General features: G+C 42.8%; 1 protein-coding gene across 17 annotated transcripts in view; it reads right to left on the reverse strand.

The window, feature by feature from the left end:
• Nucleotides 1-13980, reverse strand: part of UNC79 (unc-79 homolog, NALCN channel complex subunit) — a 239117-nt gene that overhangs the window by 100968 nt on the left and 124169 nt on the right. For all 17 annotated transcript variants that reach the window (XM_082733281.1, XM_082733285.1, XM_082733276.1 and 14 more), the window contains 5 exons: nt 13244-13471; nt 8846-8987; nt 5633-5712; nt 5404-5552; nt 880-1037 (listed from right to left, as the gene is read on the reverse strand). In XM_082733281.1, the coding sequence (XP_082589407.1) occupies nt 880-1037; nt 5404-5552; nt 5633-5712; nt 8846-8987; nt 13244-13471 (757 nt within the window). The remainder of the gene's footprint in view (nt 1-879; nt 1038-5403; nt 5553-5632; nt 5713-8845; nt 8988-13243; nt 13472-13980) is intronic.

The following is a 13980-nucleotide window of genomic DNA, read 5'->3' on the forward strand; positions in this document are numbered from 1 at the left end:
CAGGTTCCTTCCTTACCATATTCCTTTGAGAACTTGCCATTCTCAGCACCAGGAAATCATACCCATCACTGCCCCAGACTTGATCCTGATGCTTCAGCAGAAAGGATCTAACAGCAGAGATTCTCAAACATCACTGAATTACCTGGAAACCTTGTTAAAAATGTATATTCCTGGCCTTACCCCATAAGATTCTAATTCAGTAGGTCTAGGAGTGGGGCCCAACCACCTGTGTGTTTAAGGAACACTCCCAGTTACTTTGATACAAGTAACTTATTGCATTATGTCATATTATATATTATATTGACTACATAATATCAGGTATCATGTTAACTGTATAATTTATCATTCAAGCCAGGATCCATTTGAGAGTAAAGAAGCATACAATTAATAACTACACCTGGACAACAGGCATAAACTAGGACTATCCTAGGAAGACCTGAACAGGGCCATCCTACATAAGGACCACTCTGCAAAATACTATTATAAAGCAAAATACTATTAGAAAGCAAGTTCAGTTAAGTAGAATCACCAAAGAACACTATCAAGGAAGGCAGTACTCTTTAAAAAGAAAGAAGGAGGGACACCTGGGTGGCTCAGTCAGTTGAGCATCCAACTCTTAATTTTGGCTCAGGTCATGATCTCAAGCCCTGCATCAGGCTCTGCAATCAGTGCAGAGTCTGTTTGAGATTCTCTCTCCCTCCCCGTGTCTCCCCACTTGTGTGCATGCTCTCCCTCTCTCCCTCTAAATAAATAAATAAGTAAATAATAAAATTTTTAAAAGAAATATAGAAAGAAAGGAGGGTCAACAAGAGACATCGTGACTTGACATCTGGTTTACCTGTGACCCCCCAGAGAATTTTTAAGCTAATACAGAGGTACCTGCTTCAAACCTCATCTTCCAGTCTTTGCTGTTGAAATTGCCATTTATGATTGTCCAGAAGATGTCAGCACCATGAGGAAGTGACAAAGCATGGAGAAGCAGAGGAACTGCCAAAGAAGATAGCTGGGAGAACTCAGATTTGACGACTCTCCACAGGCTGAGGAAGCAAGAAGCAAAGTGGTTACTGTTATGATAACCTTTCTAGAAAGCAAACACAATCATCTCAGTTTATGGGATCTGTCGTTAACAGGCAGCTGGTAGGGATGCTTTCTGACACTCATCCACAAGACTATAAACCTCTGATAAACCTTTCCTAAATCTGTTCTGTTCATTTTCTTAAAGAAATTGCTTTTATGTAACAACACAGAAAAACACTACTTAATACTATATTTTAATATAAAAAATAAAAATTATATATTAGAAATTCAAGTATATAAATGAGCAATGACTTAAAAATATACAAAATTGATATTAGTTCTGTTAAGATTATATGGTAAAAAGTGATTTTTTAAAAAAGATTTTATTTATTTATTTGAGGGAGAATGAGTGAGAGAAAGCATGAGAAAGGAGAAGGTCAGAGGGAGAAGCAGACTCCCCAAGGAGCTGGGAGCCTGATGTGGGACTCGATCCTGGAAGTCCGGGATCATGACCTGAGCCGAAGGCAGTTGCTCAACCAACTGAGCCACACAGGTGCCCCTAAAAGTGATTTTTTAAAAAAATTTTCTCATAGTGAATATCTGGAGAAATTTATTGTGTTTGTCTGCCCAGCAGCCTCTCCTCTTTTTCTAGCAAAGAACAACTCTATTTCTATTAAGAACAACCTCTCCACTAACTGGCAGGGCTGTCCTTCCCTTCCTTATCATAAGAGAGAACACAAAACTGGGTTGATCAAGGTAGTTGAAGGAAACAAACTATATGTAGCACTGCTAGAAAACCATCCCAGTGACAAAAAAGCCTGGATTTCACCAGTTCCCTAGGGCTTTCCCAACTCTCTAGGGCAGCCTTCTTTGAAATCAGGAAGGTAGTGTCCTTCCCCAGATCCCTTGATTTTTCATCATGGCTTTTGTGTCAGGGTAGTACTTTGAAGAAAAAATTGGGTTATGTAGCTCAAAGGCTGAGCCAGAAATCCCACAGCACCAGGAATTCATGGGGCCTGGCAAAATGTCCTGTAGAGGCTGCCTTTATTTACTTGTTTGTTTGTTTATTTGTTTGTTTGGCGGGGGCAGGGCAGAGGGACAGAAAGAGAGAAAGAGAGAATCTCAAGCAGGCTCCATGCTCAATGAGCTGCCCAGGTCTTGATCTCAAGACCCTGATAAGATCATGACCTGAGCTGAAATCAAGAGTCAGACACTTGAAAGAAGTTCCTGTGCCTGATGTTGAAGAGGTTACTGCTTATGTTCTCCTCTAGGATTTTGATAGATTCCTGCCTTACGTTGAAGTCTTTTATCCATTTTGTTTATGTATAATGAAGGCGAAGGAAACAAAAGTAAGAATGAACTTTTGGGACTTCATCAAGATCAGAAGCTTCTGCACAGCAAAGGAAACAGTCAACAAAACTGGGAGGCAACCCACGGAATGGGAAAAGATATTCGCAAATGACACTACAGACAAAGGGCTGATATGATATCCAAGATCATAAAGAACTCCTCAAACTCAACACACACAAAACAGATAATCACGTCAAACAATGGGCAGAAGACATGAACAGATACCTCTTCAAAGAAGACATACAAATGGCTAACAGACACATGAAAAAATGTTCATCATCATTAGCCATCAGGGAGATTCAAATCAAAACCACACTTGAGATATCACCTTACACCGGTTAGAATGGCCAAAATTAACAAGACAGTAAGCAACAACTCTTGGAGAAGATATGGAGAAAAGGTAATCCTCGTACACTGTTGGGGGAATGCAAGTTGGTGCAGCCACTTTGGGAAACAGTGTGGGGATTCCTTAAGAAATTAAAAATAGAACTACCTTATGGCCTGGCAATTGCACTACTGGCTATTTAACCCAAAGATACAGATGTAGTGAAAAAGGCCATCTGTACCCCAATGTTCATAGCAGCAAAAGCCACAGTTGCCAAACTGTAAAAAGAACCAAGATGCCCTTCAATGGATGGGTGGATAAAGAAGATATGGTCCATATACACAATGGAGTATTATGCCTCCATCAGGAAGGATGAATACCCAACTTTTGTATCAACATGGACAGGGCTGGAAGAGATTATGCTGAGTGAAATAAGTCAAGCAAAGAGAGTCAATTATCATATGGTTTCACTTACTTGTGGAGCATAAGGAATAACACAGAGGACATTAGGAGATGGAGAGGAGAAGGGAGTTGGGGGAAATCGGAGGGAGAGACAAACCATGAGAGACTGTGGACTCTGAGAAACAAACTGAGGGTTTTGGAGGGAAGGGAGGTGGAGAGTTGGATGAGCCTGGTGGTGGGTATCATGGAGGGCACGTATTGCATGAAGCACTGGGTATGGTGCATAAACAATGAATTTTGGAACACTGAGGGAAAAAAAACAATTTTTTAAAAAATTTTTAAAAATTAAAAAAAAAAAGAGTCAGACGCTTAATGAACTGATCCACCCTGGCGCCCCCAATAGAGGCTATTTTAACAACAAAAGTTGGCCTACTTAGTAGTCCCACTCCAGAGAATGAAGAGAGCTTCTGCCTAACTCCCAATCCTACTCCTTCATGGCTTTTGCCTGGACTTGTTCATCTATCTGTAGATCAGTCCTACTCTTCCCCACATCCAAGTCAGCCGGGCCTACCCTTCTACCGGCTCCTCCCATTCCACCTGTAGAACTCCCATTTTATCCTGAGGAAACTTTTGCAGACTCTCCACTTTTTCCATTCTATGTTCTGTACTGGGTTGAACAGTGTCCCCACCCAAGATACTCCTAATCCTGACTAAGACTTCTTTTCCATCTTTTTCATATTCTTCTTCCAAACATCAATCCTCTTCTGATTTCATATGCCTCCCATCTTAGCTGGATCTCAGAGGCAACCATGTCCTCCTGCAAAATTCCTCGTCCCCACTTCCACCATAATCAAATCACAAATTCCTACTCCTGAATAAACCTACATTGCCCCCCTTTTCTCATCCACTCCCAGGCCCCAGCACTAACTTGGTCCTACTAATCCCTACTAATTTCTACCACAAGCTGGTGCTAGCTAAGCTCAGCTCGACACGGCAGCAGGCCAGTCTTAGATTACTTCTTGTTGACACCCTACTGAGTTCCTCCATGAGCGATTCCATACATTTTTCCATGTTCCTTGAGCTCCCAACATAATCTCTATTCTCTTCCCTCTCAAGAAAAGACATCAGGACACACTACTCTTAAGGTTCAGTAATGAGCTTCTCTTGACACTTTATTTCTCTTTTCCTTAAAATATATCTCCTTTCAAAGAAAAGAACCTCCCTCCTCTCTTTCGCCCACCCTTCATTCTTGATCATATATTCTTGTCTTCCAGGACCTCACTCTACCAGCTACTCCCTTTCCTCTGATCCCTTTCACTGACCATAAATATTTTCAGATCTTTATCCTAAAAGTCCTTGACATCCTCTCAATGCCCATCCAAATGGACATTGAAACCAAGTATCTTGGTTTATCCAAGATCTTGGTCTACATTATACTAGTTGTTTGAGGCTATTATGAAGAGCACTCCTTCTTCACTCTCAAAAGTAAATAATGTAAAGAATAAATTATGTGGTCACCTTCTGTATAAATAACATTCACCCCCTTCCAAACTAGACTGCAAATTCCCAAAGTACCTAGGATGATAATCTATATATATCAAGCCCCCAGTGATATCTGTTGAATGAATGGATAAACAAAGGGAAAAAATGTGTGAAAAGACAGAGTCTCAAGACAGTTTTGTCACCAAGTTAACCAAGCCAACCTCTTCTTTCTTCTTACCACCTCATTCTCTTACATTTAAATGAGGATACTATTTTTCTGACTTACCTTCAGGAAGACTCTAATAGTTACTTTGAGTTATTTTCTTCCTAAGCAGAAAACATTATCTAAATCCAGGACAATATTTTATTATTTTTCTCAAAATGCTTCTGCAGTCTCTAAAAATACTGTATCAGACAATATGTGGAGAGGTTTTTGGTGTCTATTGGAAGTTCTACTTCAAGTAAGAAATCAAATAAGTCTTTGGTATTAATATTATACTACATGATACAACATAAATAGTGATTTAGTAATGTTGACATTTTTCTAAGGGACACTATACCGTTAAGATGTCCAACAACTGATAAAACAAATAATCCTTATTTTGCCGTCTCTATTTCCACAGTGTCTAGCAAAACAAATTACTATTCTTCATGTTGACATACTTAAATGTTAGACTTGGCAAAAGAAATGAAAGTTATTCCCATAGGCAGCTTGTCCTGGCTAATAGGAGTGGCCCAAATGAGTTGGTAAGTCTTGTCCTGACATTGATTTTCACAACTAAAGCCTAAAATATAAACAACAACAAAAACCTGCTAGGATGACATACCTTGCAATCAACATATGATCCTGAATGTAGGCTAAAAATTGAGGATGGTCTTTTCTAGCAATGTATAAACACTCTCCATGTAGACAGAGAATCTTCAGGCAATTGAGCATATTAAAAAGGATGTCTGGCTCTTCAAACTTCGCCATTTCCTACACGAAGAAACACATGGTTACTACTGAGTTATCTAAAAGAGCGTCAAAATACGTCAAAAATATGTCAAAAACAATACCTGGAAAATGGTGTATATTAGCCTCAAAGTTACAGGAAGCTGTTGGTAGCAAAACTTTCTCTCAGTGTCATTCTTTATTGCTGGAAAGAAATAATTACACGAGGGTTAGCCTAGTTTTTCCTTTACCCCACCACTCATGACCTGATCAAGACCATAAAACCAAAAGGACTGAAATAAAGACCCGATATGTTAAAAGGCATTTTGTGGGACGCCTGGGTGGCTCAGTTGGTTAAGCAGCTGCCTTCGGCTCGGGTCATGATCCCAGGGTCCTGGGATCGAGTCCCACATCGGGCTCCTTGCTCGGCAGGGAGCCTGCTTCTCCCTCTGCCTCTGCCTGCCTCTTTGTCTGCCTGTGCTCGCGCTCTCTCTCCCTCTGTCTCTGGCAAATAAATAATTAAAGTCTTTTAAAAAATAAATAAATAAAAGGCATTTTGTGCAATATTTTTATTTGCTTCTCCAAGGTGGCATATACCCCTTCTGTGATGCCAGTGCAGGAAACCTTCTAGATTCAGGGCTCTCAGCTTCCATGTAGCCCACCATATATATTCAGATGTCCTTGGCTCCCTAAAGCAACCCCAGCCTGGTCCTGTGCTCCTGTGGGCAGGGAGTTCTGTTGCCACTGAAGGGGCCTGGCCTTTGGCTAGGTACACCTTTCTTATTGAAAGGGAGATAAGAACGTCTTAAGGAGATGTTCAAGTTGTATTAGCACCTAAGGAAGAATTTATCCCATGGAACCATGTCAAAGGGACTGTCTGAAAGAAGCTAGGCATATTCAAATCAGAACAACTACTCATGGTTTTAATCTTCTTGTGAGTCTCTCTAATACCTTTGCCCCTGCAGGTAGGATGGCAATATATGGTACCTGAGACGTGCTGGGGAAAAGAATTCACAAGTTAACCAGATGCAGACACTAGTGTAAAACATTTTCAAATCACCGTTCTAAGTTTTGGCAATCCCTGGAACCAGAGACAATGGGAGTCGAGCTCTCTTGGAGTATATACTAATCAGCTCTCTTGGAGTATATACTAAAAGTTCTGCTTTCATGTATTTTAAATACTTGTTACCGACCCTTGAGTCTATTTTTTCTAGAAAGTGTGAGAGTTTTAAAAGTATTTTTAGTGGAGGATATATCTAAAAGCTATAAGAAATGGGCACCAGGCCACAAAAGCAGAAACAGGAAACAGTCTGAAAGGAAGGAGGAATCACAGAACACATGTTGATCGAACACGTTTGCTCTGACAGAGGAGCTCAAGACCACGGCCTGGAGGCCCACAGAGCAGAAGCGGGATTGGGCTCAGAGCAGCAGGGAAGGCTGGTCTTGGAGGAAGATTAAGGCAGAGACAATTTATAACTGTGACCTGCCACACAGCAGGGAAAAAAGGCAGGAAAATAAACCACAGGCTGAAGTCGTGTTTGAGGGAGATGAACAGAGCAGATGTTTAAGCAAGGAGAAGAGTCATTCATACAAAAAATTGCTTTATTTTAACCACTGTTCATATAAAACGCTCTGAATAAATAAAAGGAGCGATTAAGTGATTTGTGTGCCATCGTGGGTTTAAAAAATATATTTATATACAAAGAATACAGGTTATTGGATCCTAAGTGACATCCTTGCTTCCTTTAGGCATTAATGCCTGACTGAAACAAGCCCTAGGCCCGGGTCTCAGAAAGGCATTAATTCCAAGTTATCCAGGACACCCGGCTTCAAGTCTCAATCCTGCCACCAACTAGTTGTTCAGTATTTGGAGTTCCAGTTCCCAGATCTCTGCCCCAGCTCCACACAGAACTGGGGGTGGGTGGTGGAGCTCATTCATTCTGTTTCAACTCCTCAGACTGCCCGATGTTCCATTACAGCCTGGGGCCACACATAAGCCTAAAGCGTAAATCAGGAAGGAGGGCTACAAGCTGCACCACCAGGGCATGTTTAACCCACCTGGGATGTCTTTTCCTCATGTGCAAAGTGAGACGGCTGAATTAGATCAACAGGTTTCCAAGCTTTATTCTATGGGTGATTTGGGTTAAAAAAAAAACTCACTTAGAACTCCAACGTATGAAATAGAGCAGGTGAGCACACTCGGGGTGAAGAGGGCGGGCAGCCGGGGCTGTTGGTCAGGACTTGCCCCTGTCTCCCCACCCTTCACCACCCCAAATAAGGAAGGTCCAAAGGAAACAACACAGAGGTTGCACAAGTCCAAGGACATGCTGAGAACCAATGAAGTAGGTCATCTCAGGGGTATTTTCCATTTTTAGTTTTCCGTGGTTCTAAACAGAGTGATCCAAGATATTCACACTCAGCTGGTCACGTGCACAACTAACACAGAAGCAGTTAGTTCTGACCAAGCATTTCAAACTAATGAGACTAATGTCTTACTCAGACCCAGGGCTGTCATGCAGCCCAGAGTCACTGTTCGATGCTCGCTGAAGGAATGACGGAAAGCCCAGAATTCCCAAACTTTGGTTCTGGGGGTGAGCGACCTGGTTCAAGATAATGGAAGCAGGAAGATAAAAAATGAGTCATGTTTATGCCAGGTCCTGTACAAATTCCCAAATTGCCACAGAGCAGATCTAGAAATCAAGCTTCCCCAAAGGCACATGGGCTCACATATGAAATTCCCCAAACTCCTTCAGGCTATGAAAAGCTAGAGTAGGATTCCCAGCCTGCCTGCCATTCTGCAGCCCCTAATTAGGCCACACATAGCCTGCAAGCAAACCAGAAAGAGGCCATCCTTCCTCTAGCTCTGCGCAAAGCCAACCAGCCTCAGAGCACAAAACATTCTGCTAGACAGTGTGAGCCTGTCCGGAGACCAGGTAGAGCCCCTAGGGACAGAAGCTGCATGAGGTCAAGCTCCTTCGGCTCTATCCCCAAACACTCTGCCTTGGCCAAACGCCCTAAGTGGCCATCCAGAGTGCAGGCACCCTCTCTGCTCAGTCGTCCAGCCTGGTTCATGACAACTTCTCCACAAGAACCTGCTACACTTTAAGCAGAAGGTGCTGCTCACATGGTGGGTTCTGCTGATAAGAAGCACGTGCTGCCAGAAAGCAGCTCAGTGACCTCTGCTCTGCTAGAAGTAACATCCTGGGAAATGGGTCATTTGCACCAGTCTCCACTTGAGAAGCCAAACTTGAACTTGCCCAAGTCGACAGTAATCTAAAAAACACCAGGGTGCTGAACATCAATATCACGCTAACTGGCATAGGCCAGAGTTCACCTACCAGCATGTTCCGTGGGCTCGGTGCAATCGCCTGGGTTCTCCCCATGCCTGGTTGCTGGATTCTCCTCCTCCTCACCTTCAGGGCCTATAATAAACTCTGGTCTGGAAGAAAGGAGGCTATCCTCAAGGCTGTCTGTGGGCTCCTGGAACAAACAGGACAAGCAGACAGGTGAGCAGCCTGCTGGGCATGTCAACGGTTCTGCTCAGCTCCACAAAGATCTGCTGAGTGCCTGCTGTGTCCCAGCCCTGTGCTGAGCCCTGAAGGACAAAGGCACCTGCCTCAGAAGAAATGTGAGCTCACTTCCATAATAATTACAGGGACTTTGGATCAGCTGTCACTAAAACATTTTCATTCCCTTGAAAGAGATATGGAAAAATCTCAAAAACATTACATCGCCCTAAGCCTGCCTTCCCTATGATCATGTCCCATGTACCAAGTGATTCTAATCCATGCACATTTTGTTCAGTACCAGTACTTAACTAGCAGGGAGTAATACAGGGTTCACAGTAATATATTAGGATACACACACTGATGGGGCACCTGGGTGGCTCAGTGGGTTGCCTCTGCCTTTGGCTCAGGTCATGATGTCAGGGTCCTGGGATAGAGCCCCACATCGGGCTCTCTGCTCAACAGGGAGCCTGCTTTTCCCCCTCTCTCTGCCTGCCTCTCTGCCTACTTATGAACTCTGTCAAATAAATAAATAAATAAAATCTTAAAAAAAAAAAAAAAAGATAGACACACTGGTTGTCCGAATACGTCAAGTTTTTAGGAGCCAGAAATAGCTGTAATGTATGCTTTAAAGTGAGTTAGGTATGGCAAGCCAGGTGTCTGTTGACACATGAACAGAGAGACAAACTGTGTTACATACACGCAGTGAAACGTTAGTCAGCCTTACAAAGGAAGGAAGTCTGACTGCTATGTGAGGGACCCTTTGGGACACAGTGCTAAGTAAAACAAGCCTGCCCTAAAAAGGACAATTATTGCATGATTCCAGATAAATGACAGGTCTACAGTAGTCAAATTCAAAGAGGCAGAAAGTAGAATGGAGGTGTGGAAACAGGAGGTTCTTGTTTAGTGAGTACAGAATTTCAGTTTTGCAAGATGACAAAGTTCTGGAGATGGATTGCACCACGTGACTATAGTATGCACGATGTATTTACAGACAATACATGTCAGATACAATACATATGTATAAAACCGGCTGCAGAAATAGGTAAAATTGGGAAGATTAAAAGAGAGAGAGAGCACTAGTTACAGCTGCCGCTTAAAATATCCATCTCTACTTAAGCTCCAATTCCAGGCTTTTTCTTTCCTTCAAGTCCCACTTCAAATATCCTCCTCAAAAATCATACTCTATTAGCTAACAATTTAACCAGTACATGTTTTTTTCAAGAATTCTTTGACAGCCGGCTCAAGACTGATGGAGCACCCGAGGGACACGGGGGCTGCGAGGGCCCTGGAGAATATCTCCGCCAACATCCCAGTTTTGCTCAGCCTGACCCTTTCCCTAGGTCACCCATGAGCAAGGCACAAAATCACATTGTAAAGCGAACTTCACGCAGTTTGCTACAGTGAAGTGTTCCCTGCTGATAACCCGTGGGTCTGGAATCATCCTCTCAAATGGCAGGGACTGGTGTCGCCCATCTTGAGCTCAAGCCTCCTGCTAGCCCCTCCGCCCCATTGTCGCCCACTTGTCCCAGGAAGAGGACTGAAGAGCAAAGAAGGCTGACCCGCACAGTGGACACCCAGAAGTTTGGAATGTTCTACGAAATAGCCCTCTTTTACTGATGAGCATCTCTCCCATAAACACTTGGGAGAGGAAAACAGAATCCTTCAGCTTCCAAATGTGTGATTCTCGGCCCGTGACAAGTGCATGACAAAGCATCATGTGCACGGGAGAATGGTTTCATGGCTTGGTTTCTCTATACTTATGCTTACTCCTCCCTGTTTCCCAGGATGGTTCTGGGAAGACAAACACAAAACAGAAAGCCCTCCAGGGACAGGACGGGGTCAGGGCCTCTGCCTCCATCTCTTTACCCTCTTATGCCCTCCCTGAACCAGAAGTCTGCACCTGACACAGCCGCATCCTCAGCTGATCCTGTTCTTAAACCACAGGCTATGGGAACCCATGGTTACTGCCATCCCCAAGGGCACAGGCGACCCTCCCTCTTGGGATTCCCTGGGCACATTTCAGTCCTGTATCTTTCCTCTCTCCTCCTGACATGATCGGCTACTCCTTCCTTTTCTAAACTGCCTTCTTCCTTAGTTTTGGAGTCCTTGCTCTTTCTCATTGTTTCCCCTGTGTCTCTGGCCTCCTCTCAATTTATTTCTAAGTCTTCAGTTCCCCTGTTTTCCCTCTTAAGAGCTGGTCCTTCCCAGAACGCTAGCCATGGCTAGCATTTCTCTTCTCATTCCACACATCCCAGCACAATATGTGGGCGGCTCCAAACATTTACCTACTCCTGACCTTCCTCCAAAAAACCAGATCCACATACCTGACAGGGCAGGACAACCCCCACCTGGATATCTAAAAGGCATCTCAATCTGCTATGTCTGACTGTGCGTGCATCATACCCACCTCTGCTGCTCTAATACTCTTCTATAAATAACAATGTTATCAGCTCCCATGCCAGAAAACAGGGGTTTGCCCTCCACTTTCCCAAACCTCAACACCAGCTAAACACCAGACGCTGCTGACCCTCTTGCCTAAAAACCCACCAGGCCTGACTCTGCTCTGATCGCCACCACCATTGCTTTCATTCAGACTTCGCATCTCCATCCTGAGTGACCACACTAGGCTCCTTGACTAGACACCTGTCCCCGGGTTTCCCCAAACTTTCTTTTCTCTAATTCATCACATTGTATCTGCACCCTGATTAAATCCTTCCGGATTCCCCCATTCACCAAGACAAAACCCAAACTTCTGAGTCTGGCAGACAGAGCCCTTAATGAAGGGGAAATAAGACCAAGTCCATCTTACTGGACCCGACTGTCACTCCCTCTCACTCACTCACTGCGTGACAACACTCAACGGCTTGAGGTTTCCTGAGTGTCTCATTCCCTGCTTTCCTCTGGATCACTTACACAAAGAGTTTTCTGGGTCTCAAAAGTCCTTCTACCCCACTGCCTTCATTTCACTAACTCCACTCCTGCAAATATGAGCCCAGGAGCTCTCTTTCCTCCCCATCACACCTCCAAGCTGGATCTGCTGTCCTTCCTCTGCCCCCATAGTTCCCTTGTTCAGACCTCTCCTGTCACCCTTATCACGCTAATGGTTTTTCATTTATTTAAACATCTCCCTGATTAGATGCGTAAGCGTCTTGATTTTACTTTAGGTCGCTAGGACCAGGACTGTTTTGTACTGAGGTTACCCAATGACAACGCTGAAAGACCAAAGTCCAGGGAGGTTATTTTGCAACATAGAGGACAAACAAGTTTAGTAGGCAGAAAGGTATTTAAAAATGAAGAAACACTCTACTGCATGTATGTTATACCTCATAAAAAACATTTTTAAGAAGTCACTTTCTACTTAGGGGTAGAAAAGGGTGGTTCAGTCAGTTAAGCTGCTAACTTTGGCTCAGGTCATGATCTCCAAGTCCTGGGATCGAGCCCGGCATCGAGCTCTGCACTCAGCAGGCGTCTGCGTCTCTCTCTCCCTCTGCCCTTCTGCCCCTGGTCATGCTCTCTCTCTCTCTCAAATAAATAAAATCTTGAAGAAAAAAAAAAGTCACTTTCTACTTAGATAAAAATTAGGTGAAAGGAAGAAACAGAGAAGATAACAAACGCTGGCCCAAATAATTCAGGTTCACCTCCTTTTGATGGCATGAGGGTATTTTGGTGATATGTGTATGTGCCTTAAATGAAAACTGGCTAAGCAGGAAATAACGAACATATGGAGTAGCTAATGTGTGGTATATATTAGTTGTTCTCTACTGAAACCATTTTCTTGAAAAACAGAAAATAAAATGAAGCCTTTACTGGTAGTTGGTGAAGTCAATGGGTTTTATAAACTGGGGTTACCCAGGAATTCCTGATCTGTTTCCTATCTACTTACTTGATATTTGACATGTATATTTTGTAGTATTTACTGCTATCTGAACTTTGTAATAAAAGTTATTTTAAGAATACCAGTAATGCTTCCTATTTACAAAAATTATATGAATGGATGCACAACAACTGTAACTCAAGACTCCAGAATTCTGGATAATGTAGCTCCAGCTCATATCCCTTCCCAGGAGAATTAGTTGGTAGAAGGAACAGGAAAGCTTTCTTTTTAACAGTCTCACATAGAGCCCAGCATGGAGCCTACATGGACACTGGAGGCAGACCCCATTATACCAGCTACTACCGTCATTACCACGGTCAGATATGAGTCCTCTCATTTCTCTGACTTCTTACCACAAGCCGGCTTTCTTCTTTAGGAGCTAGTCTCTCCAGGAGTTCACAAGCAAGCTGATAGCAGAGAATACTAGACTGGCACAAGTTACACTCAATTGCTTTTTCATCTTTCTGGCAGGTGTGGGAGCCCCCCCAGGGGGCTTGGAAGACATTGTTTATAATGGAAATGATGTCCTTTGATAAGCTGTGCTCTAAACCCATTGTGATCCCATCATCTTGTAACTCCATCTGAAAAACATCAAAATGAAGGCAAAAAAAAAAAAAAAGGAAAGAAAGAAAAGAAAAGAAAGAAAGAAAGAAAGAAAGGGAAAGGAGAGAGAAAAGAGAAAAGAAGGAATTTGGTTCTTTGTCCAATATTCCATTAGTATATTAACTGGGGATAATTTTTACTATCTGACAATTATATTAAGTTATTTAAGGGTAATAAGGATTTTAGACCATGAGTATATATTATTTTCCACAGGTTTTTTTTAAAAAGAATATAAATATAAGACAAACAGTGGGAATTAATTTTAAAATCATACAGGACATTTAAAAGAGAGATTTTTTTTTTAACTTATCATTTTGTGAGATTTTACACATTTAAAAAATGCTGCTCCTCACTTAGTGTCCAGATCTTGGTTTCTAAATACCATTATCCATTATCCACTAAGAGGAACCAGGGGTCCTTGGAGAAATGGCTGATTTCAAGGTTGGGGCTAGGAAAATATAAAATGAGCCTGGAACATCTTATCATG

The sequence above is a fragment of the Mustela nivalis genome (assembly GCF_964662115.1).
Source record: "Mustela nivalis genome assembly, chromosome: 6".
In the NCBI taxonomy this organism is placed as follows: domain Eukaryota; kingdom Metazoa; phylum Chordata; class Mammalia; order Carnivora; family Mustelidae; genus Mustela; species Mustela nivalis.